The 27,344-nt window shown below is 43.5% G+C and overlaps 1 protein-coding gene across 2 annotated transcripts; it reads left to right on the top strand.

Moving 5' to 3' along the window:
• The first annotated feature begins 9,772 nt into the window (after positions 1-9,772).
• Positions 9,773-26,132, top strand: MANBAL (mannosidase, beta A, lysosomal-like). Of its 2 annotated transcripts, none has more exons than XM_015410438.1 (3): positions 9,773-9,803; positions 12,412-12,608; positions 25,716-26,132. In XM_015410438.1, the coding sequence occupies exons 2-3, from the start codon at positions 12,459-12,461 to the stop codon at positions 25,821-25,823; spliced, it is 258 nt and encodes an 85-aa protein (XP_015265924.1). In that variant the 5' UTR covers positions 9,773-9,803; positions 12,412-12,458; the 3' UTR covers positions 25,824-26,132. The 2 variants fall into 2 exon arrangements, with proteins under 2 accessions (XP_015265924.1, XP_015265932.1); XM_015410446.1 differs by lacking the exon at positions 9,773-9,803 and adding an exon at positions 12,130-12,155.
• Positions 26,133-27,344: the final 1,212 nt, after the last annotated feature.

Below are 27,344 nucleotides of genomic sequence, written 5' to 3'. Positions count from 1 at the left end.
CCTGCGCCTGACATTTTCCCCCCAAAGCACATTCTGGGGAAATCTTGGGGGGGGGGGCATAACTCTGACCGCCTAAATCCAATCTGCACATAACTTGAAGGGCATCTAGAGGAGCATCAGGGGGTGGTCTCTGAAGAGTTTGATGACTCTAGCTTGCACAGGGTCTGTTCTATACACTCCTGAACGTCTTGAAACTGCAGTTGTCATTTTCCCAGAAAGCACTTTCTTGGGGGCACCTTTGGGGGGGTGTAACTTGGACCCCATAAATCCAATCCTCACCAAACTTGGGGGGCAGGTAGAGGAGAATCAGCTGAAGATCCCCTGTGAGTTTGAGGTCTTTAGCGCACCAGGGGGGCATTCTACTGCAGTCAAACAATATTGAAGTACACATAACTTATATACATATTGCAATAAGATAACCAATAAGTGAATATTGGACCAGGAAGAGAAAGGTTAAGCAGCGAGATCTAAAGACACATGACAAAGATGTTTGTGAGGCCTCAAAAGGTGAAAAGTCATGTGTCTGGTGCCAAATGCACAGTTGCTGAATTAGAACATCTTCCAATTTAGGTCCAAAAAACACCTGTGTGGCTATCAAAGTCAGAGCTAGAGTGTCCTCAAGCATGGTCATGTGTATTGGCCCTTGTGTTTAGGCTATACTTTTTTACAAGGCTTTCATTGGGCCCTTATGTATGTTTTTAACCGTCTTTCTAATAAATACTTGTATTTTTGTATATTATAAGTTTTAACTAGGTTTTTAATATTGGCCCTTCATTAGACTTTCTTCTCACCCTTTTGGTTCTTGATTCCAGTTTTCTGAGTCAGGTTTGTTTTCCCCTCCCTGTGTCTTATGGGCATTCTACTGCACCATGAACCTCACTAACCAAACCAGTTCATTTGGCACTGGGTTCATGCCCATCTCTGTTGCTACCTCCAAAGGTCACTGTCAAATTCCAACCCCCCCCCAAAAAAAAATAATGGATTGCTTTCTCATCTTCTGGCTTCCATTTTGTATGATTCTGTAGTTTCCCAGCCTATGACACTGAAGTCTCTTACCATTTATTATGGTCAAATAATGTGGGGGAACGTATTTATAGATTAAAATTGGCAATTACATATTCCCCTATGCACACATTTTATATTTGTTTATATATGTCTTCTTGACGCTGCATCCTTGTTGTATCTTGAGTGATTCAGTGATCCCTGTCACTGATGGTCCCCACTGAAGGTAATAAGCAAAACCTACTGGTGGCAGCCAGCCTCTGTTTGGTCCTACAGACTAGATGGTAAATATTAGGGTGCTTGCAAGTTTCTGTCTAGATATCACACTTTTTAATCCAACTCTTCCTGTAAGGAAGTCAGGGCAGCACATGTAGTTCACTCTTCCATTTCATCTTCACTACAATCTTGTGGGAGCTGCGGTGGCTCAAGTGGTTAAGACGCTGAACTGCAGGCTGTGGAAGGTTGGTGTTTCAGCAGTTCGAGACCCGAGTGTGCTGCATGACCGAGTGAGTTCCCGTCTCTAATTCCAACTCCTGCCAACCTAGCAGTTTGAAAGCAAGAAATTGCAAGTAGATAAATAGGTACCACTTCAGTGGGAAGGTAACAGCGTTCCGTGCGCCTTGGTGTTTAGTCATGCCGGCCACATGACCACGGAAATGTCTTTGGACAGAGCTGGCTCTTCGGCTTTGAAATGGAGATGAGCACTGCAACCCTAGAGTCGGATTTGGCTGGCTTTCGAGCAAGGGAACCTTTACCTTTATGTTTACAATCTTGTGAGATAGGTTAGACTGACTGGGATGGAATGACTGGCCCAAGGTCACCCAGTGAGTTTTAAGGATGGTTGGGGACAGAAGAATGGCACTCTTCTAGAATGCTAGACAAATACCTCCTCAAGTATTCTGGTTGTATCAAAATGCATACCAGGTCAGCTTGATCCGGTCTACCACACTCAAGTCATATCCAGTATTATAACAGTGTGTGGCATTAATGGGAATTATACTTATTGTAGCATAAGCTTTTATGGCCTTGGCCTGGATGGTCCAGGCTAACCCAATCTCATCGGATTTCATAAGCTAAGCAGAGTTGGTCCTCGTTAGTTATCTGGATGGGAGACTCCCAAGGAAGTCCAGGGTGGCTACACAGAGGCAGACAATGGCACACAACCACTGAACTGCCTTGAAAGTCCTATGGGATCACAATAAACTGCAACTTAGTGAAACTTTCCTCCTCCACCACCAAGCTTTCATGAGCCAGATGCCACTTTTTCAGAGGAACTAAAACAATGGCCAGTGGCCTAAACCGTTCTTTTGTTGTTGCTATTGTTCAGTCGCACAGTCGAGTCCGACTCTTCGCAACCCCATGGACCAGCTCCCGCCAGGCCCTCCTGTCTTCCGCCATCCTCTGAAGTTGGCTCAATTTCATGTTCGTTGCATCGATGACACTGTCTAACCATCTCATCCTTTGCCGTCCCCGTCTTCTTTGACCTTCAATCTTTCCCAGCATCAGGGTCTTCTCCAGTGAGTGCTCCCTTCTCATTTGGTGGCCAAAGTATTTGAGCTTCAATTTCATTATCTGGCCTTCCAGGGAACAGTCAGGGTTGATTTCTTTTAGGATTGACTGATTTGATCTTCTTGCAGTCCAAGGGACTCTCAAGAGTCTTCTCCAGCACCATAGTTCAAAAGAATCTATTCTTCAGTGCTCGGCCTTCCTTATAGTCCAACTCTTGCAGCCATACATGACTACTGGGAATACCATTGCTTTGACTATGCAGACTTTTGTTGGCAGGGTGATGTCTCTACTTTTTATCATGCTGTTTAGGTTCGCCATCGCTTTCCTCCCAAGGAGCAGGCGTCTTTTAATTTCATGGCTGCTGTCACAGTCTGCGGTGATCTGTGATCCCAGGAATGTGAAGTCTGTCACTACTTCCACGACTTCCCCTTCTATTTGCCAAGGAGTGATGGGGCCAGATGCCATGATCTTAGTTTTTTTGATGTTGAGCTTCAAGCCCACTTTTGCACTTTCCTCTTTTACCCTGAGCTTCACTCTTTCTGGGGTTACTTGTACTTGCCCTCTGCTCTTCCTTCCGACCTGAGGGGCTCATCTTCCGGTGTCATATCTTTTAGCCTTTTGATACTGTCCATGGGGTTTTCTTGGCAAAAATACTGGAGTGGGTTGCCATTACCTTCTCCAGGGGATCACTCTTGGTCTGAGTTCTCTGCTGTGACCTATCCGTCTTGGGTGGCCCTTCACGGCATAGCCCACAGCTTCATCGAACCACGCAAGCCCCCTCGCCACGACAAGGCAGTGATCCATGAGGGGATAACCGCTGTTATCTGTGACTAAAAGAGATTATACCAGTATTCACCAACAGATGCCACTGTTTAACAATCTTTTGACTACAGGTCATTCAACCTCTTTGCATATTTCCCAGCACACAGGTTCCCTCCAGGATCCCCCTCCCTGTCTCATGGGTAATAGTAATCCAGGAGTTGTGGGTTTTCCTCAGTTTCCATGCCATGTCTATGCCTGATTCAGGTAGTAACTATGGCGTACTTGAAGAAGGTGCTGATTTCCTGACCTGCAGGGTGCTATTTTGCCCATTGGGGAAACCCATGAGTGTACATGTGGTTTTTTTGCAGTGGGGCAGATAATGCCTCTGGAGCTATTTCAGGTCAGGGAAATGACACTGAACCCATGAGCCTACAGAAGTTATTCCCCATGACCCAAATCCAGTTGCCACCTTATCAGCCCCAACATAAGTATCGCATTGTCAGGGTGTTTTCGGTGGCGGCTCCTTACCTGGTGGATCAAGCTCCCAGAAGAGATCCAGGCCCTGCGGGACCTTGTGCAGTTCCGCAGGGCCTGTGAAACGGAGCTCTTCCGCCAGGCTTTTGAGTAGGAGCTGCCGCCACCACTATTCCATCACCGTTTCCTCCATCTCCGCACTTTGACCACCGTTTGAGCGGGTATTATCGGGGGCGCGAGACGTTCCTGGTGGATGACAGTGCTGCTGGGACGTATACTGTTGTTCTGGTATAAATAACTCCAGAACCCCATCTTGGAATTCGCGATTTAAGTGACTTTTTGGAGCACCGATATTTTAGTTAATTGTATTGTACTGTGTTTTATACTGTTCTTTATATTGTTTTATTGTTTTAACCTTGGCATTTATGCCTCTTTGTGAGCCGCCCTGAGCCTTTGGGGAGGGTGGGATATAAATCCATAAATAAATAAATAAAATAAATAAATTAACTGTGAATGTGAAGAAAAGAGAGATGTGTTTCATACGTCAGAATGTTACTGGCACTTCATTACTATATTCAATGCATTAAATTGAAGGTGTGTGTGGGGGGGTGCTGACATGGTGCATCTTTTCCAGACAAGTATCACACTTAATAATTTTTCATGCCCAAAGACAGTAGGGCTTTTCTAGATATTTAAGCTGCCACTTCTGAATTCATGTCCATCACATATAAGCACATGTGGCTTTTGCCATCAGATCAGCCCACTGAAATAAATGGGCTCTGGCTGACACAGAGAATATATAGCAACAGCATACGAAGTCTTCTACTGAATCAGCCTATCAGTCTATCAAGGTCAGTATTGTCTACTCGGACTGGCAGCAGCTCTCCAAAGACTTACGCAGAGGTCTTCCACATGACCTGCTACCTGATTCTTCCACTACCCACCCCCCAGGTTTATTTATAATTTTTCCAAACATAGTCTTTACATTGCTTAGTTACATTACCTGATTAATTTAAATGGGAGGCACCGGAGATTAAACCTGGGACCTTCTGTGTGCAAAGCAGAGACTCTACCATGGAACCACGGCCCCTCCCCAATCAAATGTCCACACAGCACTCTTCACCAGGCAAACAGATTCACGCGAATGGTGTCCATTATGGTCCTGCTTAGTGAAGGTTCTTTCATCAGGCATGTTCAGAATATGTGCACAATATTTTAAAAACTGATTTGATGGGATTCTTATTACCTAAAGAAGAAGAACACCTTTCCCAGAAATGTCTGTCAGGAAAACAACCCAGAATGGGCTTAATGTAAACATAAGCAGGGCTCAAAGAGGTTCAACTTTCCGCAGGAAAACCCAAAATACAACAGTAAAAAAGAAACAGGTTGTCTATTGTGCCTCAAGTCAGATCCCATATGGAATACGTTGCCTAGTACTAAGAAAGCAGATTGCAGAAATAAATTTAGATGACAGCTAGTGCTGCAGTGCTGCTCAGAGGTGCATGTATGAGAGCTCCATGGGTTTTCAAAGGCTGCTATAAGGGCTGCCAAATTGAGTTGAGTAATTCAGGACATGCTGCTGGATTAAATGGTGCTCCCAATCTAATGGGCAGCAGTTTGGTGTGTGGTTTTTTTTTTATGTTAATCGCAAGCAAGAGATTGCAGGGTGTGTGGAAAATCTGGCAATCCCTGCCCAGTCTCCCTCTCCAGGATTCTGTAAGCTCTCTGTGTCTGGAGCAAGCATATTTCTCATCCCTCTGCCTTTCTCCTCTTGACTGACCTTCAGCTCTTCTCCAGTGCTCCATCCCTTCTGGAGCATATTTATTCCTCATCAGGCTGTTTTTGAGAGGGCTACCCTCCATTTTTCTTTTGGCTAAATTACAAGGTCCTTTTTTCTGCCTGTCTGGGGAGTCCCCTAAGTATGCACAGATCCTTGGACCCAGCCAACTTTTCCACTCAATCACACCCCATTACCCTCCTCACTATAGCCCCCCATCCCACATGGCTTTTGTTCATCCAGGTTCCAGGTTCCCCCACATAGCGTTTTGGGGTGGACCTCCTCCCTTTTTTACCAGTGGAAAAGGGGGTCAGATATAGCCCCCTGTCTACAGATGACCGGGTTTTGCTGTTTACATTATTCATACTTTACTACTAGGTATAGTGATTTTTAATATAAATTCTTACAAATCTAAAGGTGGTGGACATCTTCTTAGCAGCATTCCTCTTGATCACAGCATTGCTCTTCATTGTGGAAGGCCAGGCAGGCAGACCGCACAGGGACAGGGTAAAAGCCGGAACGGCGCTATGGATTGGGGAATTTCTGGAGATTTGGGTGTGGACCCTGGGGAGGGTGAATTTGGGAAGGGGAGGGACCTCTGCAGGGTCTAATGACATACACTCCAGCCTCCACACCAGCCATCTTCTACAGGGGAATGGATCTGTGCAGTCTGGAGATCAGTTCTAATCCCAGGAGATCTCCAGGCCCCAGCTGGTGGTTGGCAATTCTACTAGCCAAAAGCCACTGAGCTTTTTCTGGCTGTAAGTTTCAGCAAGTTCAAGACAGGCAACCATTTAGCAGGTGCAGCTTTTCCTTTAGAAGAAATGCCATGTACAAGGATGCATTTCACCCACTGAATGTGTGCATTGTATGCCTCTGTTGAAGGCCCAATTGCTCTCCCCGAAAAAGGTGGCGATCCTGTTCAGGGCCTTGTCAGTCTGAAACCTCTGGGTTGGGGAGTGGCTTTGCACGGGATGTAGAAAAATCTATATCAGGAGAATTTGGGTTTCCCAGTTCCCTTTTGCACAACTCTCTGGAAGCACAAAACGAGAATGAGTCAGTTCTGCTTGCTCACCGTTTCCGCATTACCAGGACAGCCCTAACTTCAGAAGCAATCCAAGAAGTCACGTGGAGGTAAGAACAGTTTTAGGGAAGGACATCAATCAACTCTGGGTTGGGCAGTTCCAGGAGATTTAGGGGCAGAGCCTAGGGAGGGCAAGGGGTGGGGAAAGGAGGGAACTCAGCTTGAACAGAGAGCCCACTCTCTGAAGTGGCTGTTTTCTTCAGGTGAACTGAAGGCTGGCAAGCCTAAATGAAACACTATGGGAAATGAGACATAAGTTCTAGCATGCTCTGTCCTTATTGCAGTGAATTCAGGTATGTGACTCTGAGATTATGCACTGCAGATAGTGGGCATGGCAAATGCCATGGATTGGCCCAGCCCTGTGCACAGCACACAAAGCTGCCCTCTGAAGCAGCCTGAAAATGTTTTATTGATGCATGACTTTTCAGAGGCAACAACATACTTCATTGGATTAAGCTTTGTGAAGACAAAGCAGGAACAGTGCTTTGGGGGGGGGGGGGGGACAGAATGTAACTAGTGCCAAAGATGTTTCCAAACAAGGAGGCAGTGAAGGGGCATGCAAGAGCTCCCCGCTTAATGCTGGTTCCTGCTACGAAATCAAAGATGTTAAGGTTGCTGGCTCTGGTTTGGGAAATTCCTGGAGATCCAGGGTGGAACCTGTGGACGTAGGGTTTGGGGAGGAGAGGGATCTCAGGGGGGAACAATGCCCTAGAGTCCACCCTCTGAAGCATCATCATTTTCTCCAGGGAAACAGATCTCAGTAGTCTGGAGATCAGTCGTAATTCCAGGAGATCTCCAGGCTCCAAATGGAGGTTGGCAACCCTGGGATTCTTTCCCTGATCAAATACACTGGCCTCGCCAGCATTTTATTCTCCTGTCCAGAATGATATACATGGGGAGAAACTTATTTGTATTTTCTGTGATGTGTTGATGTTGTTGTTGTTCAGTCACATAGTCCAATCTGACTCTTCGTGACCCCATGGACCACATCACACCAGGCCCTCCTGTCTTCCGTTCACCCTCAGAGCCTGCTTAATTTCATGTTTGTTGCATCGATAACACTGTGACCATCTCATCCTTTGCCGTCCCCTTCTTTTTTTACCTTCAGTCTTTCCCAGCATCAGGGTCTTCTCCAGTGATTGCTCCCTTCTCATTTGGTGGTCAAAGTATTTAAGCTTCAGCTTCAATATCTGGTCTTCCAGGGAACAGTCATGGCTGATTTCTTTTAGGTTTGACTGATTTGATCTTCTTGCAGTCCAAAGGACTCTCAAGAATCTTCTCCAGCACCATAATTTGAAAGCATCTATTCTTCGGCACTCGGCCTTCCTTATGGTCTAACTCTTGCAGCCATACATTCCGTGTTTCCCCAAAAATAAGACACTGTCTTATATTTATTTTTTCTCAAGAAGACACACTAGGGCTTATACCACAAATGCATAGAAATCCTGCTAGGGCTTATTTTTGGGGTAGGTCTTATTTTCGGGAAAACAGGGTTACTACTGGGAATACCATTGCTTTGACCATACAGACTTTTGTTGGCAGGGTGATGTCTCTACTTTTTATTATGCTGTGTAGGGGATATTACAAGGGTGCTATTTCCACAGGGGAGGCACAGTGAAAGGGACTTTGCACATGCTCAGATACCATGCATGATCCATATTTCAAAACAGAAGCTGGGTCCTTTGACAAAATAAAAGCAACCTGCATAAGCACAGCCACAGTTTTCCCTTCAAGTATTATAATTATAATTATGAATAGTCACAGTCAGATATATGACTGGTAGATGGTGTTCTGCAATTAGAAATCTAGCCAAGTTCTTGGGAATTGCAGATGTATCTTCAAAGGATTCTTGCTGTTCCAAGCAACATTGTCTTCTGGAGCTAAGCTGGTCGTTTGCTCAATGCCCAGAATGTCCTGCTTAACTTTCAGGAGACCTCTTCCATCTACTTTTCTTGATAAGTAAAGATGATCAACATCACTTCTAGGGTGTACTGAGTGATGCATTGTCATTATCTAGCAAGTTTTCCTATCTATTGCTTCTAATTCTGCTTCTTTCCAATTGATAATGCCAGCTGTGTATCTTAGAACTGGGACTACCCATATAGTTACTGTGTTGTCTCCATTTAATTTTGTTACCAACATCTTTTTAACTCTTCCAAAATTCCAAGGTATTTGTAGTTTTCTCCAAAGCTCAGTGTTTTGATTTTGTTGTTTGGGATCTTGATTTCTTCTTGTTCAATAGGCTTTCCTCTATTCAATGCTAATGCTGCACACTTGTAGGGATGCCATGCCAGCCTCCAGGTGGGACTTGGGGATCCCCCGGAATTGCACCTCATCTCCAGACTACAGAGATCAGTTCCCCTGGAGAAAATGTGTGTTTTGGAGGGTGGACTCTATGGCATTGTTCCTTACTGAGGTCCCTGTCCTCCCTAGACTCCATCCCCAAATCTCCAGGGGTTCCCCAACCTGGAGCTAGCAACCTGATCTCCCATCTACTGTCAGTGGCCAGGGGGACCTGGCAACCCTACACACTTGTCAAGGCCAAATTCCATGACTTTATCTTTGCTGAATATTCAAATTGTATTTAGTAAAGAATCAGTCTCTGATTATGACTTTTCACACATTTTCGAGTCATCCATATACAGAAAGTGGGAAATCTTTGAGCCTTTCTTTGAAAGCTGATATCCCAGACCTGTGCTTGATAGGGTTGCCAGGTCTGGGTTGGAAAATACCTGGAGACTTTAGGGGTGGATCCAGGAGAGGGCGGGGCTTAGGGAGAGGAGGGGCCTCAGCATGGTCCACCCTTCAAAGCAGCCGTTTTCTCCAGGGGAGCTGATCTCTGTCAGCTGGAGATCAGTTGTAAAAGCCGGAGATCCCCAGGCTCCACCTGGAGGCTAGCAACCCTAGCTGTTGACAATGACAAAGAACAGCCGTGATAGTGAGTTGTTATTGTTATTATTTCATGAAAAGAAATGAGCTAGGCACTCCACCCTTGCTCAGAGGCACAGGCACAGCGCTTAAGACGCCAGCATTTCTGAACACGGAAGCTAGCTAAACCAGCAAAGGGAAAAGGAGCCTCCTTGACAACGCCTGCCGCCGGCGGTTGCTAGGGCAGCCTCAGGAGGAAGCCGTTCCCGGGCAGATCAGAAGCACTTCCGGGCGACGCGGTCTGGCTTTGGCTGGAGGAGCAAGGAGGTAAGATGTGCTTTGGAGGCTAGATAACAGCGCTGTCTGATCCAATGCATATGTACTCCTAAAAATTATGTAGGGTATTGCAGCGTTAGGCGCGTAAAAACAAGCAAGCAAAAAATCTCCTGCATACAACAGCGGATAAGATTGGCGACTCCACCCTTATTTTTTTCACCCAATTGTAAAAATGGTCGAGGTGCAGAAAGTGCCTCAAAAGCACCCTTCGCCTCAGGTTTCTTAATCCCTCTTCTCCTTTTCCTTAGTGCGCTTAAAATAATGCATTACTCGTCCACAGTATAATTAGCAATTAGTCTGGTTCTTTCCCAACGGGCCAGAGAAAGAAAGTAGGTTAGTTAATGTTATTTTATTGGTTCAACCCACCGCAAAAGTATAACGTTTAGAAATTAGTAGTGGGCTAAGGAAGGTATGTTATTTTACAGAGAGCAAGAGTGACTGGGCCCAGTCTTTGAAGCATATTTTTTTTAAAAATGGTTTGAGGGCAGAATAGATTTATGCTGCAAACCCTAAACAGTGTTGCATCCTTCTAAGCCCATTGTGTTCAAGTGACTGTTTAGGATTCGCTCTGTGAATGGGGTATCCTGAAACAGTATTTGGGTTTTTAGCAGATAGGGTTGACAACTGCCTGGAGAAGAACCATATCTTTCTTAAATAGGTGCTTAAAGGGATGTTGATTTGTTTCCATGCCATGCAAAGTTTGAACAGTCCATTTCAACACATTAAGCATCTATTAAAGGACACTTTTCTCCAGGCCTACTGGCAACCAGTGTTCCCTCTAAGATGAGTTAGTGTGAGCTAGCTAACAGTTTTTTTAGCCTCCAGCTCACACATTTTTGTCTTTGCTCAGGAAGGATGGTTCCAGAGGAAACTGATTTATGCACTACTCAAATCGCTCACTCACAACTTTAATGCCAGTAACTCACAAAGTAGAATTCTTGCTCACAAGATATAGAGGGAGCATTGGAAGCAACCCAGCACCTATGTGCTTCTGGAGGAGGGTGGTGGTGGTATTGCATGGAAAATGAGCTTGTGGGCTACGGTCACACACACTAAATAATCCACTTTCATTCCACTTTCTAATTGGATTTTGCCAGTTCACACAGTAAAAATCCACTTGGAAAGTGGATTGAAAGTGGATTATTTAGTGTGTGTTAGGATTCTCAGCAGGCCTGGAGAAAAATGCCCAGATCCTTTAATGGAAGTCTAAAACTGTGGAAATGGATAGCTGAAGCTTTCAGTGGCATGGATAAATAACATCGCCTGGTAAATAACATCTTTTTAAACTTGTATTAAAGCAGTAGTAGTTGGCAATCCTCCTTGTGGATCCAGCATCCATGCTTAACTGGATCTACATTTTTGTATTTAGCAACTTGACGTTCCTGTTTTACATATGTTGTGCCAGAGAGAAAAGTGGTGAAATATGCAGTGCTGTTTGTTGGAAAGAAGAGTTAGGCTCAGCTTTTCACCATGTTACAATTGTTATTTGTATTGTAAAAGCTGTTCCACAGAATTTAACTATTTTCTTACACCATTTTAAAACAGCGCTGCAAAACTGATTACCAGAAATACAGTCTAGTGAGGCAACTAATGTCTCTTGCATGGCCTACTTACCCTATGTTGCAATATTTATTTGTGTTAAATAGAGCATTTATTTGTGTTAGGGTTATAGCTAGAGTTGCCAACTGCCTGGAGGAAAAGTGTCTTGTCACTTTAATAGAGGCGTTGTGGGATATAGTTTATCTGGTGATGTTATTTACCTCTATGGCATGAGAAGCTTTTACTGCCAATTTCCTGACATTATACCTCTATTAAAGGGGCAGGACATTTTTTCTCTAGGTTGCTGGCAACTCTTATTTCTCCCTAAGGGACCCATAGTGGCTTATAAAACTCAAAACACCAATAAATAACCACAGACTAAAACTTAATTAAGAACATCATTAAAAAATAACTTCCCAAACTTCCTGTATACAATTGTTCTTAACAACCTGAACAGAACCTATTCATGAAAGGCTTGCTGGGGCGACTTTTCTTGTCCCTTTTTTTAAATGCCACGAGATTTGGGGCAACATGTAGGGCTTCTGACAGGCTATTCTGTAGTGCCGGAACCACCACTAAAAATCCATGTGGTGAGATAGTGGCAGTCTGCCCAGGCTGAGATGAAAAATGTTAAGGAGGCCCTTCTGAGCAGAGAAGGACTTTAAGGTTAAAATCAGTACCTTGAATTGGCCCTGGAAACAAACAGCCAATGCAAAGTTTGAATCAACAATAGTTGCTGTTGTTTCATTGTGCAGATGGAAGCGTCACATGATGGTTTCTTCCTGTGGCTGTAGCTGCCATGTGGTAAGGTACAAGTGCCTTTGCTCTGCTAATAATTCAAGTGAAATTACCCTGAAATCTTGGGTTCTCAAGCTGTTGTACTTATTTTACAGCAACATGGGTATTGTATTTTACATTGTCTCCTGCTTTTCCGTAGCCATCCAGACCCCTCTTGCTTGGATTCTGAAAACAGTCAATGCTCTGCTATATATCACTATGTTGCTTTGATTACCTTTATGAAAAATAATGAAAAATGTACATTGCAAAAATGTTATTTCAGTGCAAAAAGATTTGAGGTCACAGGAGGCACAGTTGGAAATTTCTGCCATGGCTGCTGAGCTGGACTTCACACCCCCGGAAATCCCAGAGCCGACACTCATGGAGAACATCCTACACTATGGCCTGTTCTTTGGAGCCATTTTCCAGCTCATCTGTGTATTGGCCATAATCCTTCCCATTCCAAAGTCGCATAAAACCGTAAGCAGTTCTTACTTCCTGTAGAAAAAAACATTGAGGTTGCCAGTGATACGGACTCCAGTAGCACCTTAGAGGCCAACAAGATTTGGAGGGTATAAACTTTTGAGTGTCAAAACCAAAGGATATTTGACTCTTCAGCTTCTTCAGCCCCAAAATCTTGTTGGTCTCTAAGGGGCAACTGGAGTCAAACCTAGCTGATAATTGATAGGCAGTTTTGCAACAGTGTTCTGAGACCGTCTTACAGGTATTGGGTTGCAATTTCTTCAATTTACTGAGATCCACAGGTAGATAAAATGATCTGTCCTATGGATTTCAGGGAGGGGCTGTGGCTAGGTAGTGGAGCACCTGTTTTTGCATGGAGAAGGTCCCAGGTCCAATCTCTGGGCTCTTAAGTGTGCGGACTCTAATCTGGGAGAACCGGGTTTGATTCCCCACTCCTCCACTTGCACCTGCTGATGTGACCTTGGGTCAGTGACAAGCTCTGGCACAGCTGTCCTTGAAAAAGAGCAGTTTGTGTCAGAGTTCTCTCAGCCCCACCCACCTCACAGGGTGTCTGTTTGTGGGGAGGGGAAGGGAAAGGAGTTTGTAAGCTGCTCTGAGACACCTTTGGGTAGTGAAGGGCGGGGTATAAATCCAATCTCCTCTTCTTCTTCTCTCCAGTTAAAGGAAGCAAATAGCAGATTATGTGGAAGATCTCTAATTGAGACCCTGCCCATCAGAGACGACTATACTGTAGGACAAGGGACCAGTATAGACCCGTGTTCTGTCTGACCTTGATAGACCAGTGTTCGAACTCAGTAGCCTTGTTCACACATTGTAGTGAATGTGCATACATCCTGCATTTACCTGTGTACATCTGCTTGTATGAAAGAGTGAACGCATGTTCACTTTACAAATAAAACTGGAGATAAGTACCTGGGTAAATGTGGAGTTTAAATCATAAGTTCAGTTGTATATGCATTGACTTAACATAATTACTCAATGCACATATAAGGAAAAATCAAGTGTGCATTGATTGTACATGTGTTCAGCATAACTTGTGAACAGGGCTACTATAAAGGAGCTTCATGTGTTCACCAAAAGTCTTTCTCCAGGAAAGGCATTTCTCCTAAACGGACTGGTCCACGGCCTTCTGTAGGCCCTGGTAAACCCAGTACAGATTGAGGACCATATGTTTCCTTCTCACTGTTCAGAAGGTCTCATGGCCATAACATTACCAATAGTAAAGGCTGCATGCATGTATTTTGTGGATTTGTAGGTTTCTCCAGCAGAGGATTTGGCATCCTGATAATCTCAACTTTTCTGTTTTATGCTTTCAAAGCATGTTTGTATTTCTCTTGACTGTGAGCTGTACTGTGGGTAGATCAGCAGGTGAGGTTTTAGTACGCTGCACAGTTGCCTTTCTCGCAGCTGCTGTTAGATAGGAAACAAACTGATGAATGTGTCTACCCAGGAGATCTCTTTATACTGTAGCTTCAGCTTCTTCCTTGGCAGTTATACAGCAAAGAGCCTCAGAAAGGGAGGGCCATTCATACTGGGATTTTGCTCTTGGCTTGGCTGAAACCAGCCGGAAATTCGTCTTGGCCCAGAAGAACCATTAAACTGATGACCCTGTGGGCCATCTCCTTTAGGTTCAGAATGTGTTTCTTTTTAACAGTGTATGAGCAATTCCCAGAACCATCCAAGTCTTAAATCATGCCAAAAGAGAAAGTTTTCGGTGCTTTGCTTTATTTCTAAATGAGCACATTACAGTAATTCTGAACATAAGACAAGTGGTTATGAATGAAATGAGAATAATGTCAAAGCCTTACAAATTATGTTTTAAAGCAGCAGCCAAAAAAATTGAGACTTTCGGCTATGCTCCTGCAGAGTGCAGGGGGTTGGACTAGATGACCTGCAAGGTCCCTTCCAACTCTAACATTCTATGATTCTGTATTTCTGTATGTGTTTTTCCCACTATGCAAACATTGCTTTATACATCAGGAAGACAATAAACTCGATTCATAGAAAAGGAATACAATTGAAACAACAAAAATAGTTGATTAAGCAAGAAATATTAATGTAGCCATTTAATGCTATTGGTAGACTTCTTGTTGTGAGGACAACCTAAGTTATTAGCTATATTAGAGATTAAAATGACTTCCTATCAGGCAGGCCAAGGTTGTTCAATGCACTACTGGTGTTTAATGACAACCTGGAGTAGTTACCTTAAATTGGTTCAGAAATATCTACCTTGCTGTTCCATCATCCATTGTTTGAACGCATGAGACCTCTGATGTGAAAGATTCAGGCTTTGATTATGGCATTCCTCTAACAGTGCCAGAATAATTTTGTGGGTTTGGTGTTACCTGCAACTGCATCCATTAACTGTTGACAGCTTCTGCCCCCAAATAGACATTAGGGCGTCTTCTCTCCAGTCCCATCGGTAGTCAGCCTTGTCCCTGGCATAACTGATCTTTTTGTCTCACACTTGATATTTCTTCAGTGTTTTGCCCAGAGTTGACCTAAGGTGCTAGTAAATCAACTGTGGACCTTGGGTGACACAGGAAAGTGCTCCCATTTTGAACATGAGCTGTTTCATCTGAAGGGAGATTAAGGATTATGGCTTGGATTTTATGAACAAATACTGCATGCACTAGACAGTATTGGCCACAGTGTTCCCTTTCTCCAACAACAGCACTTCTATTTGCACCAGACCCATGGTTTTCCATGAGTGAGGAGGTGAGCCCTGTAGCAGAAGCTGTCCAGCACTTGCGGAACTTGTTCATAGGATCCCAGTCTCTGTTTTCAACCCCTTACTGGTACATTGACCTAAAATGGTCTTGCATTTTAGGATTTGATCTTTCCTCCCAACAGACCAATATATGCAACAGGCATTGTGAGGATCTTCAAAAGCTTTTTCAGTAGTCTTTTTGATATTGTGGGTGGAGGGGACAGGTCCTTTATGCTGCTTCTGCGGTTGACTTATCATTCACGATAGCTTGTTATGTTAGCTATATGCTAATCACCTTGAAGGCTTCCTCTGGAAGGAAAGATAGAATATAAATATTTCAATAAATATAATACTTGAAATATGTACACCAGGAAACACTTTTTCACCAGGAATCATTCTTTTTTTTTCTTTTTTTTTAAATACATTGTAATCTGGTCATAACCAGAGACAGGATGCTAGACTAGATGGACCACTGGTCTGATGCACCAGGGCTCTTATGTTCTTAATCTTGTTGAGACTCTCCCAAGTGGATTATAAAGATAGGACAATAGATATATTAGAAATCAATCCAATTTGGGCATATTGTAGGCTATCCTTGACAAATTAGTTTAAATGTTATTCCTTCCTTTGTTATGATACTTTGTATAAACTTGTATTATGGGAATTAAAAGTAAAATAAAATATTAAAATCTTGTTGAGACTCATGGTAGATTACAGCTAAAACAATGTAGTAAAGAACCACATAATACTTAGAACCAACAATTACTCAATAGTAATTTTAAATAAAAATAGAGGCAAAAAAGCAGGAGCTACAAGATGGCTGAACAACACAGTGAACCATTATAGTACATGTAACAGACAAGGTAATAAAGATGGATTGCAAAATTTAAAATAGAGAAATAAATAAAGCATAATATACAAGTTTATCATGATTCATCTATAGCTCAGCTAACCATAAGGTTGGATCAGCTAACCACCTGGTTGAGTCGCATGATGCTCTTGTGAGTCAACTGACCATCTGGCTGAATGTTTAACCAAACGGCTATGGATGTGTGTGTGTTTGTGTGTGTGGAATCTGTGGATTGTCCTGGAAGAATTCAGGGTTGTTTTTCATGTTGTACTCTTCTGCTTTTAGTATGTTTTGAGCTAGGCTGGTTTGTTGCCTCTTCTGTAAGCTGCCTTGAGTCTCCTTTGATGGGAGGAAAAGCAGAACTTGAATATTTTAAGAAATCAAATAGAATAAAACCATGCGTTCTAGGAATGTTGGGATCTGCTGGTTGGATGAGAGGTGGACATCTTGATTGGTGGGAAATACACTAGAAGAGATTGCCATCACATTGCCAAAAATGACTATTGTTACTATTAATTTCATTTATAGCCCGCCTTTCTCACTGAGACTCAAGGCCAGTTACAAGATACGAAAAGCAATTCAGTTGTACAGCAAGGGCCTCAAATATACAATGGAATATGTCTAACTAAGATTCCTCTTGAAAATGAGGATGATAAGAATTCTTTCCAGTTAAAAGCTGAAATTTTGGGGTTGGATCCTGCCCTCCCATTTCCTCAGACATCCAAAATGTCTGGTGGAGATCGTGGGACCCACATGAACAAAAAGGAACTGTGGCCTGGGGGGATGCATTGAGGGAGCAGGAACCAAGTGGATACAGTCAAGTTGCAACCAACTTCTGACAACCCCCACAAGGGGCTTTCAAGGCAAGTAAGAAGTGGAGGTGGTTTGCCATTGCTTTGTCTTCAGAGTCTTCCCTGGTGGTCTCTCACCCAAGGGCTAACTCTGCTTAGCTTCCACTCTGGCTGGACCATGTCATCTTCCCTTCTCCAGTCTTACTGTGTGTGTATGTAAAGTGCCATCAGGTCAATGATGACTCCAGCAAGGGGCTTACAAGGCAAGTGAGAAGCTGGGGTGGTTTGCTGTTGCCCCCCTCTGCAGAATCTTCCTTGGTGGTTTCCCTTCCAATTATCAACTCTGCTTAGCTTCTGAGTGATGCACTAGTGCTAGCAGTCAGAACCCGCCTCTCACTGAGGGGCAGTTTATACCCTTCATACAATATCATAAATGCAATACACTGCCTGGCCCTTAATGACAGAAAATGGATGTCAGCCAGAAACAAGTCTGGACATGTGGTTTGAAGTGTGAGTAAGAGCGGTCAGCTAACGACCTCCTCCCCACCCTAGAGGGATGCATCATTTATGATAATGGGTATCCCAAGACAGATTGTCTAACCTTGGACTAATCTCCAAATGCCCAGCCTCACTTCCCCTCACCCATTTATCCTAATTAAGAAACTCCTATCACTATTCATAAAACCTGGTAGCTTTTCCTATCTGGTACTTACAGGGTCATCAAGCACCATCCACACCTATAGTTCACCTCAGGAAAACCCATCAAGCTTCTCCCAAATCATTGTCCATCTCTGGACAAAACAAGTTATTGTTTTGGGAGCCAATACATCAGCTTGCCCCAGGTAGTGTTTTGCCCTATAGAGTATGGCATCCTGCTCCATAGCAGTGTGTATGTGTTCTTGGCAACATAGCTCACACCCCCAAATCCATTTGGGTCCTCATTTCTTCACTCCATGAAACGCTGGTCGTTTCACTGCTGCCTCCGCAGATCTTGCTCTTTGAGACTGGTAATTATAGCATTCCCTGAAATTACTTTCCCCCATCTCCTCCCTGATTTTCTCTTAGCTAGCTTGTGTGTTTTCGGTGTGTTTGTATGTGTGTTTTGCCCTTTTATTCCTTTTTCAATAAAATCCTTTTCATTTGAACATCTGACTGGTTTAATTCGGGAGTTCTCTAAGGGAACAATCCCCATAAACATTGGTGGAGAATTCCAGTTACCCCCTCTTGCTCTGTCTCCTTAAAATTAATCCCCCCCAATTAATTAGTAGGCTGCCTCTTTGGGTAACACTAGGCCATTTTTGTTGTTCAGTCACACAGTCGAGTCCGACTCTTTGTGACCCCATGGACCAGATCATGCCAGGCCTTCCTGTCTTCCGCTGTCCTCTGAAGTTGGCTCAATTTCATGTTCGTTGCATCTATGACACTGTCTAACCATCTCATCCTTTGCCGTCCCCGTCTTCTTTGACCTTCAATCTTTCCCAGCATCAGGGTCTTCTCCAGTGAGTGCTCCCTTCTCATTTGGTGGCCAAAGTATTTGAGCTTCAGTTTCATTATCTGGCCTTCCAGGGAACAGTCAGGGTTGATTACTTTTAGGATTGACTGATTTGATCTTCTTGCAGTCCAAGGGACTCTCAAGAGACTTCTCCAGCACCATAGTTCAAAATAATCTATTCTTTGGCGCTCGGCCTTCCTTATAGTCCAACTCTCACAGCCATACATGACTACTGGGAATACCATTGCTTTGACCATGCGGACTTTTGTTGGCAGGGTGATGTCTCTACTTTTTATCATGCTGTTTAGGTTCGCCATCGCTTTCCTCCCAAGGAGCAGGCGTCTTTTAATTTCATGGCTGCAGTCACAGTCTGCGGTGATCTGGGATCCCAGGAACGTGAAGTCTGTCACTACTTCCACGACTTCCCCTTCTATTTGCCAAGGAGTGATGGGGCCGGATGCCATGATCTTAGTTTTTTTGATGTTGAGCTTCAAGCCCACTTTTGCGCTCTCCTCTTTTACTCTGAGCAAGAGGCTCTTTAGATCCTTTTCACTTTCAGCCATTAGAGTGGTATCATCTGCATATCTGAGGTTGTTGATCTTTTCCCCAGCAATCTTAATTCCCGCTTGTGATTCATCCAGGCCAGCATTTCGCATGATGTACTCTGCATATATATTAAATAAGCAAGGTGACAGTATACATCCTTGTCGTACTCCTTTTCCTATGCTGAACCAATCAGTTGTTCCGTATCCGGTTCTAACTGTCGCTTCTTGGCCCTTATACAGGTTTCTCAAGAGACATGTGAGGTGGTCTGGTACTCCCATCTCTTTAAGGACCTGCCATAGTTTGTTGTGATCCACACAGTCAAAGGCTTTAGCATAGTCAATGAAGCAGAAGTAGATATTTTTCTGGTACTCTCTTGCTTTCTCCATAATCCAGCGAATGTTGGCAATATGATCTCTCGTTCCTCTACCTCTTCGAAACCCAGCTTGTACTTCTGGTAGTTCTCTATCCACGTACTGTTGAAGCCTAGCTTGTAGGATCTTGAGCATGACCTTGCTAGCGTGTGATATGAGTGCAATTGTGCGATAGTTTGAACATTCCTTGGCATTGCCCTTCTTTGGGATTGGAATGTATACTGATCTTTTCCAATCCTGTGGCCACTGTTGCGTTTTCCAAATTTGCTGGCAAATGGAGTGCAGAACTTTAACAGCATCCTCTTCTAAGACTTTGAATAGCTCAGCTGGGATACCATCACCTCCACTAGCTTTGTTGTTAGTAATGCTTTCTAAGGCCCATTTAACTTCACATTCCAGGATGTCTGGCTCGAGGTCAGTGATTATACCGTCGTGGTTGTCAAGGACATCGAGGTCTTTCTTGTATAGTTCTTCTGTGTATTCTTGCCATCTTTTCCTAATCTCTTCTGCTTCTGTTAGGTCCCTACCGTTTTTGTCCTTTATCATGGCCAGCTTTGCATGGAACGCTCCCTTGATTTCTCCAATTTTCTTGAAGAGATCTCTAGTCCTTCCCATTCTATTGTTTTCTTCTATTACTTTGCACTGTTCATTCAGGAAGGCCTCCTTATCTCTCCTTGCTGTTCTCTGGAAATCTGCATTCAGTTGGGTAAATCTTTCCTTTTCGCCTTTGCCTTTCGCTTTCCTTCTTTCCTCTGCTATTTGTAAAGCCTCATCAGAAAGCCACTTTGCTTTCTTGCATTTCTTTTTCTTTGGGATGGTGGTGATTGCTGCCTCCTGTACAATGTCACGAACCTCCGTCCATAGTTCTTCAGGCACTCTATCTATCAAATCCAGACCCTTGAATCTATTCTTCACCTCTACTGTATATTCATCAGGGATGCGATCTAGGTCAAACCTGAATGGCCTCGTGGTTTTCCCAATTTTCTTCAGTTTAAGTCTGAATTTTGCAATGAGTAGCTCATGATCTGAACCACAGTCAGCTCCAGGTCTTGTTTTTACTGACTGGATAGAGCTTCTCCATCTTTGACTGCAAATTATATAGTCAATCTGATTTCGGTGTTGCCCATCTGGTGATGTCCATGTGTAGAGTCGCCTCTTAGGTTGTTGGAAAAGGGTGTTCGCTATGACCAGTGTGTTCTCTTGACAAAACTCTGTTAACCTTTGCCCTGCTTCATTTTGCTTTCCAAGGCCAAACTTGTCTGTTATTCCGGTTACCTTTTGACTTCCTACTTTAGCATTCCAGTCCCCTATGATGATGAGGACATCATTTTTTGGTGTTAGTTCTAGGAGGTGTTGTAGGTCTTCATAGAACCGGTCCACTTCAGCCTCTTCTGCATCAGTGGTTGGGGCATAGACTTGGATTACTGTGATGTTGAATGGTTTGCCTTGGAATCGGACAGAAATCATTCTGTCATTTTTGAGATTGTATCCCAGTACTGACTTTTGCACTCTCTTGTTGACTATAAAGGCCACACAATTTTTTCTACGAGATTCCTGGCCACAGTAGTAGATATAAGGGTCTTCTGAGTTAAATTCGCCCATTCCTGTCCACTTTAGTTCACTGATTCCTAAGAGATCAATGTTCAGTCTTGCCATTTTATTTTTGACCATGTCAAGCTTACCTTGATTCATAGATCTTACATTCCAGGTTCCTATGCAGTATTGTTCTTTGCAGCATCGGACTTTCCTTTCACCATCAGACACATCCACAACTGAGTGTCCTTTCGGCTGTGGCCCAGCCGCTTCACTCTTTCTGGGGTTACTTATACTTGCCCTCTGCTCTTCCCCAGTAGCATATTGGACACCTTCCGACCTGAGGGGCTCATCTTCCGATGTCATATCTTTTAGCCTTTTGATACTGTCCATGGGGTTTTCTTGGAAAAAATACTGGAGTGGGTTGCCATTTCCTTCTCCAGGGTGAGGCTCATCCATTGCACTCCCGGTGTGCTGACCCCTGCGATTTCCCCAAATGCGGGAAACTCGACTGCATAATTTGACTAGGCCGTAGTCTGTGCCAAATACTTATCTGCAGTGAATATAAACTGGGACCTCAACTTGCAGTATGAGTTTGTCCTTCTCTCAAACCAGTACTGGTAAATCCGCAACATGGCCTTAAAGTATTTGAGAATAGCTAGTTGTACTGTACAAACCTGCGCAACTATTTTTCATGGGTACAACCACCTTTTGATGGAGAAATCTTCCAATATCATCTATGGATAATTACTATAAAATGGGAAAAAGCAAGCCCCTTGATTGATTTTATTTGTTAATCTCCTTATCCCTGCTTGTACAGAGCTCTAGGCGATGTACAACAAAAAGGCATAGAGCCATAAAACAGATATACAAAACATTAACATTCCAGTCATAACAAAATTAAAAGAAGAGAGTTAAAAGAAGACCAGGTTAAAAAGAAGTCCAAGATGGTATCCCTAGAAATTACATCCTGATTTTGGACTGCCTGCCACATTAGAAAACCGTTGCCGTCCTCAACCAAAAGCCTGGCAGAATATCTCTGCCTTACAGGCCCTGTGGATGTGTATACAATCCTGCAGGGCCCTGGTGGTATTAGACAGAGAGTTCCACCAGGTTGGGGCCAGGACCGAAAAGGCCCTGGCTCTGATTGAGGACAGCTGGACATCTTTAGAGCCAGGGATTTGAAAGATCTGTGAGAGTATCCATGGGTGGAGAGGGAATGGTCACATTGCGCTCTGCTTGCTCATTTGTTTCTGATTGGGTTTAGCAAGCTAATAAACAAGGTGGAATGCTCCCTAGTCAGGTTAGCAACACTGCTCTCTTCAATCTGTTTCATATTCTAAGTGACCTCACTGTTTGCAGAGCAATCAGGCTTTGGAAGCTTGCCTTGGACTGAACATTAGAAGGCAATAGTGATTTCCTTGCAGTGACTGTGAACTTTGAGTCTCTGGATAATGGAAGTCTATTGCTCCAGTTCTCTAGAGCACTGGCGCTCTTTTGGCCAGCTTCCTATGGGTGAATCACATCCTTTAGGAAGCGAGCCAAGTCTCCTTTCTCAGAAGGCCTCATGGATGTGAATGACAATAGCCCTGTAACTTGAGAAAGGCTTGAACCAAGCTCATGAATGATAAAGACGCTGTCAGCTGTCCCCCCCCCCTTTCACTGTGCCGTTTTCTTACAAGCATGGGGGATTATCACATACTTCTCACTGCCATTTTTAAATGGCCTTTTCCAGTTGGCTCACATGGAATCTGAGAATCTCTAGAAGCCTGAAAAAATATTTATACCAAAGCCTGTTTAATGAGAGGAAGCAATCTGCGCGTGCATGCGGTTTTTCCCAGGAGCCTGGCTCTTCTCCCATGCATGTGTGGAATTTTTAAAAATGTTTAATGAGATGATGAGTTTTTGGTTCCCAGAGAAGAAATGTTTTTCTGTTATTGCCTCTGACAGATGACAGTGAAACAGTTGCTGGGGCGGGGGGGGGGGGGGTTGGGGGAACAGAATTTTTTTCAAATTTCCAAGGGGGGGGGGAAATTAGACTGTTTAGCGTCAAGGGAATCCAGCAGAAATCGTTCTCTTTGGTTGCCATTTCAAGTTAACTAGAATATTTCCCTGAACGGAAGATGGCCCTGAATGTAAGACAGTCCTGCTAAAAAAAGGTAATATACGAAAGGCTTTTTATTACTGTACAAAATTGTAACTCTTACACAAATTGAGGATGCCTCCCACTCTCTTGTTCTTGATAAAAGATGTTGGGGTGGAAACAGAGCCTTCCTTTCAGGGTTTTTAATTTCGTATTATTTTGCGTTGGTAGCCTGAACAGACAGGTTTTTTTTAAGTGTTGAACTCCGTGACACTCCTGTGCACTGAAACTCACCTGGATCAAGGAGCCTTTGATCCAAGGTTACACTGCACAAAATGGTTCACAGACTTACTTGGATAAATGATTGTGGTCTGTGCTGCTATGTTCCTATTATGTGATTTTTGTACTGCTTAATGTGTCACATGCTGTGCTTCAGTTCTTTCTGGTGGTTCCAGACTTCTGAAAATCCTAATGCATTGGTTATTAAATGTCCCATTTTGTTGATTGTACTGATTCATTATGAGTAATCTGCCTTGAGTTCCTGTGAGAAAGGCAGACTTTAAAAATAATGTAAATAAATAAATTTAGAAAACCTCTCTGGAGATTTGCATATTGACTTGGAATTCCGAAGTTTACAGGGTGGATCGAACCAAATTTATTACTGGTGAAAAAGAGGAGGAAGTGGTCCCCTTTGGCCACCCAAAAAGCCTTGCTGGGGGATCAGGTCATGGAAAAAAGTTGTAATAAGGAGGTGAATTAGGTGAGATTGAGTTTAAATAGTTGGCTGGATGCAATCCATTGGTTTCCCCCTCCCCCCCCAGGTCTGTTATTTGTCAGATCTCAAAAGCTAAGCAGGATCAAACCTGGTTAGTATTTGGATGGGAAGCCACTAAGGAAGTCCAGGGTTGTTACACAGAGGCAAGCAGTGACAAACCACCTTTATTCATCTCTTGCCTTGAAAAGCCTACAGGGTGACCATAAGTCAGCTGCAACTTGACAGCCCTTCCCATCAGATCTCTTATGCACACATGCTGCTGAATAGGTTAGGGCATGGGTGTCAAACATACGGCCCCGGGGCTGGATCAGGCCCCCAGAGGGCTTCTCTCAGGCCCGCAGTGGAACTGGCTGTCTCCTGCTTCTTCTTCTAGTTCTGCTGCTGCTGCGTCATCGTAGGTTTGCAGCTTACAGATACACACCTGAACGGCATACTCAGGATTGCAACAGCACAGACATTTTGATGCAGTAATTCAGAGCAAGAGGTGTCAGTTATCAGACACTGTTAAATAAACAAAATATTGCAAGAGTGCTAATGTTTTAAACATGTTTTTATTTTAAGTAAAACAACAACACCCTTTGTGTTTGTGTCCTTTATAAAGTTTATATCTCTGCTACCTGGCATTACATTTTATGGCACACATGGCCCAGCCCAACAAGGTCTCATTTACGTCAGATCCGGCCCTCATAACGAATGAGTTCGACACCCCTGGGTTAGGGCATTGTTTTAGTGACAAACAAAACAATAACATGGTGTTAAAGAGGCCCAAACACTTTTGCCTGGCATGGAATCTGTTTATTGCATTTTTGTCCTTCCCTTCCTCTGAAGAGCTCAGGGTGTTGTTTACATGGATTCCCTGCCTCCATTTTATTCTGACGACTACCCTGTGAGGTAGGTTAGGCTGAGAGAGAGTGACTGGCCCAGGGTCACCCAGAGAGCTTCATAGCAGAATGGGGATTTGAACCTGGGTCTCCCAGATCCTAGTCCAGTACTCTAACCAGCATACCACATTGGCTGTCTTTCTTGGGAACAGATCAAGATGGGTAGCCATGTTAGTCTGTCTGTAGCAGTAGAAAAGAGTCCAGTAGCACCTTAAAGACTCATGAAAGCTCATACCCTGCCACAAAATGTGTTAGCCTTTAAGGTACTACTGGACTCTTACTCTTTTGAGAATAAACACCCCTGAACTCCATGGGATTTGCTTCCAAGTAAAAGTACATACGATCAGGCTGCATTACTTTTTTTTTTTCATTTCCCCTGTAAGCGACATAACTGCAACATACCGTGGCTAGAATTTACATTTGATTTTAATGTTTATTTAGAACATTTCTGTGCCACTTTACAACCCAAATAGAGCCCCCAAAATGGCATCAAAACTTCAAGACATTAGAATGGCATTTAAGGTATTTTATAAAATATTCGAACAATTAAGTGAAACCTATGAACACACGTGACAAGACAACCAGGGAGGAAGGCCAATAACAGCTCATGGGGGGATGCCAAACAAAACAAGTCTTCACCCACTGGTGGAAGACACCGATATAGGGAGGCAGACAAATCTCCCTCAGGAGGGAGTTCCAGAGTTTTGACACCACAACCAAAAAGGCCCTTTATTGAGTTTTCACCCATCTGGACTCAGATAGTGGGGGCACCTGAAGCAAGGCTTCCAAAGATATGGGGTTGGGGTAAGTTCATATGGGAGTAGGCAGTCCTTCACATATGCTGGTCCCAAGTGGCATAATACTTTAAAGGTCAGAAACAGTACCTTGAATTTTGTCTGGAACATGGTTCTCCTCCATTTTGTATCCCATGCTAACAATCTTTGTGTGTGTTGACAAACAGCGTAAGAGAAGCCCCCAAAAGTTCATTCCATGTGAAAGTACCCTGTGATGATGTGAGAAGTAGACACAGGAAACTGCTGTTGACTTTGTCTTCCTTACCAAACTGTTGTAGGACACAGAAGGCTTCGAATCGAAAAGCTCAGAAGTGGTGAAAAAAACCAAAGCTGCTGCTGCATCAGCAAACAAGAAACCAAAGAAAGAAACAAAGAAGAAACGATAAAAAAGCTTTTGTGACGAGCAAAAAAGGTTGTTTGTCAACAGCTTTCTTTGAATACATTGGTGAAGAAGAACCTAAAACGTAAAAAAGCACCCAATGCACCTGTGCTTATAGTCTCATTTCTGGTATAAAGAAGCACTTTTAGAAAAGGTGACAATTATTGTCTCATATGATGTGCGTTTCCTTCCTTAGGATGTAACATCTTACCTAGAACTGGAAGTGGGAGGAAAGTGGGATATTTCCTTTGTGACATTTGAGGTGTGAAGTGCAGGTCCTATAAAAGGAAATCAGACCATGCAAAACGCCTCCCCCCCCCCCGAAAGTGGGATATTTCCTTTGTGACATTTGAGGTGTGAAGTGCAGGTCCTATAAAAGGAAATCAGACCATGGACCATGCAAAACGCCTCCCCCCCCCCCCATATTCACAAAAGGATCAAGTAATACACCTTTGTATTTCGTGTGTTAATTATGTGCTTAATATACCTGATTTTGTAATTTAATGATCATATTTTCACTTTGTTAAAAAAGTCTCTGGATTCTAATAATGGTTTTCCTGAGTTTAACTTTCCTTGGATAATGCCATTCTTTGACTATCTCTTCTTCTGTGTGTGCCTAATTATGTAAGTAACTCATCTCTGCTTTGACAGACATTTGGAGCCCTCCTTTTTAGGTTCCAGTGGGCTGAATGAATGAGACGTATGACTCATCCACAGTGATTCAGGTCTTCTTGTTAATGGAGATATTCTTCCAATGGAATGAAGAGGGGGAAAGGCAAGCGTCACCATACTGCTGACAGTCCACAGTCGGGTCAAAAGTAGCAGTGTACAATGTACAGAATTCTGCACTGTTAAGGAATGCTGTTCTTATTTCTTCTACTAACCAAGTAGGAAAGCCACTCTGTTAGCGTCCCCAGCCTGTTAGGTTGCATGCAATGGGCCACTTCCCATATTGCTTTTTGCCAAGAGTCTCAAGCTTCATTTATTGTATTTATATACCGCTTCATTAACTAAAGGTTCCAATGATCCTTGTCAATTTCATTTTCGGGCGATCGGATCAGTTTTAAGGGGTAGAATCTCCTGCCTGTTAGTTTCATCCAGGAGTCAGCTTTCTGGGGGAAACCTGGAAGGATAGCACTCAAAGATGCTATCGATACAGGGCAAGAGTACATGGAGTGTTACCTTTACAAATATGCTTCACCCTCAGTTGAAAGGTTTTGGATCTTCTGTGGCTTTTGCCCCTTTTGCTCCCTTATGCTGCTCCAGTAAGATTGCTAGCAATCAAAGTAGTGCTAATCTGAGCAATTAAGGCTCCAGGCCTCTACCTGCTTCTTCTGTACTGGCCTCCTGAACTCAGTGAGTACCTGCTTGACCTTCTCCAGATTAGTTAGTTGTACCTTGCAACCTTCCTGTACAATCCACTCTGTAGTGTAAAGACCACTTTTAACAAAGAGCCCCTGAGTTCTAGCCTAGTTAGAATGAATCATCTGCTGTTGCAGCAAACATTAAGTTGCTGAAACTTTCCCTA

Source organism: Gekko japonicus, unplaced genomic scaffold (genome assembly GCF_001447785.1).
Source record: "Gekko japonicus isolate JY-2015 unplaced genomic scaffold, Gekko_japonicus_V1.1 scaffold200, whole genome shotgun sequence".
NCBI lineage: Eukaryota > Metazoa > Chordata > Lepidosauria > Squamata > Gekkonidae > Gekko > Gekko japonicus.
The sequence above is the reverse complement of the archived record's forward strand: the minus strand, read 5'-3'. Positions and strand labels throughout refer to the sequence as shown.

Excerpts from the sequence above, each read along its gene's own strand:
- MANBAL (XM_015410438.1), top strand. The coding sequence starts at position 12,459 with ATGGCTGCTGAGCTGGACTTCACACCCCCGGAAATCCCAGAGCCGACA. Across the intron at positions 12,609-25,715 it reads TTCCAAAGTCGCATAAAACC|GACACAGAAGGCTTCGAATC; the intron begins GTAAGCAGTTCT and ends AAACTGTTGTAG.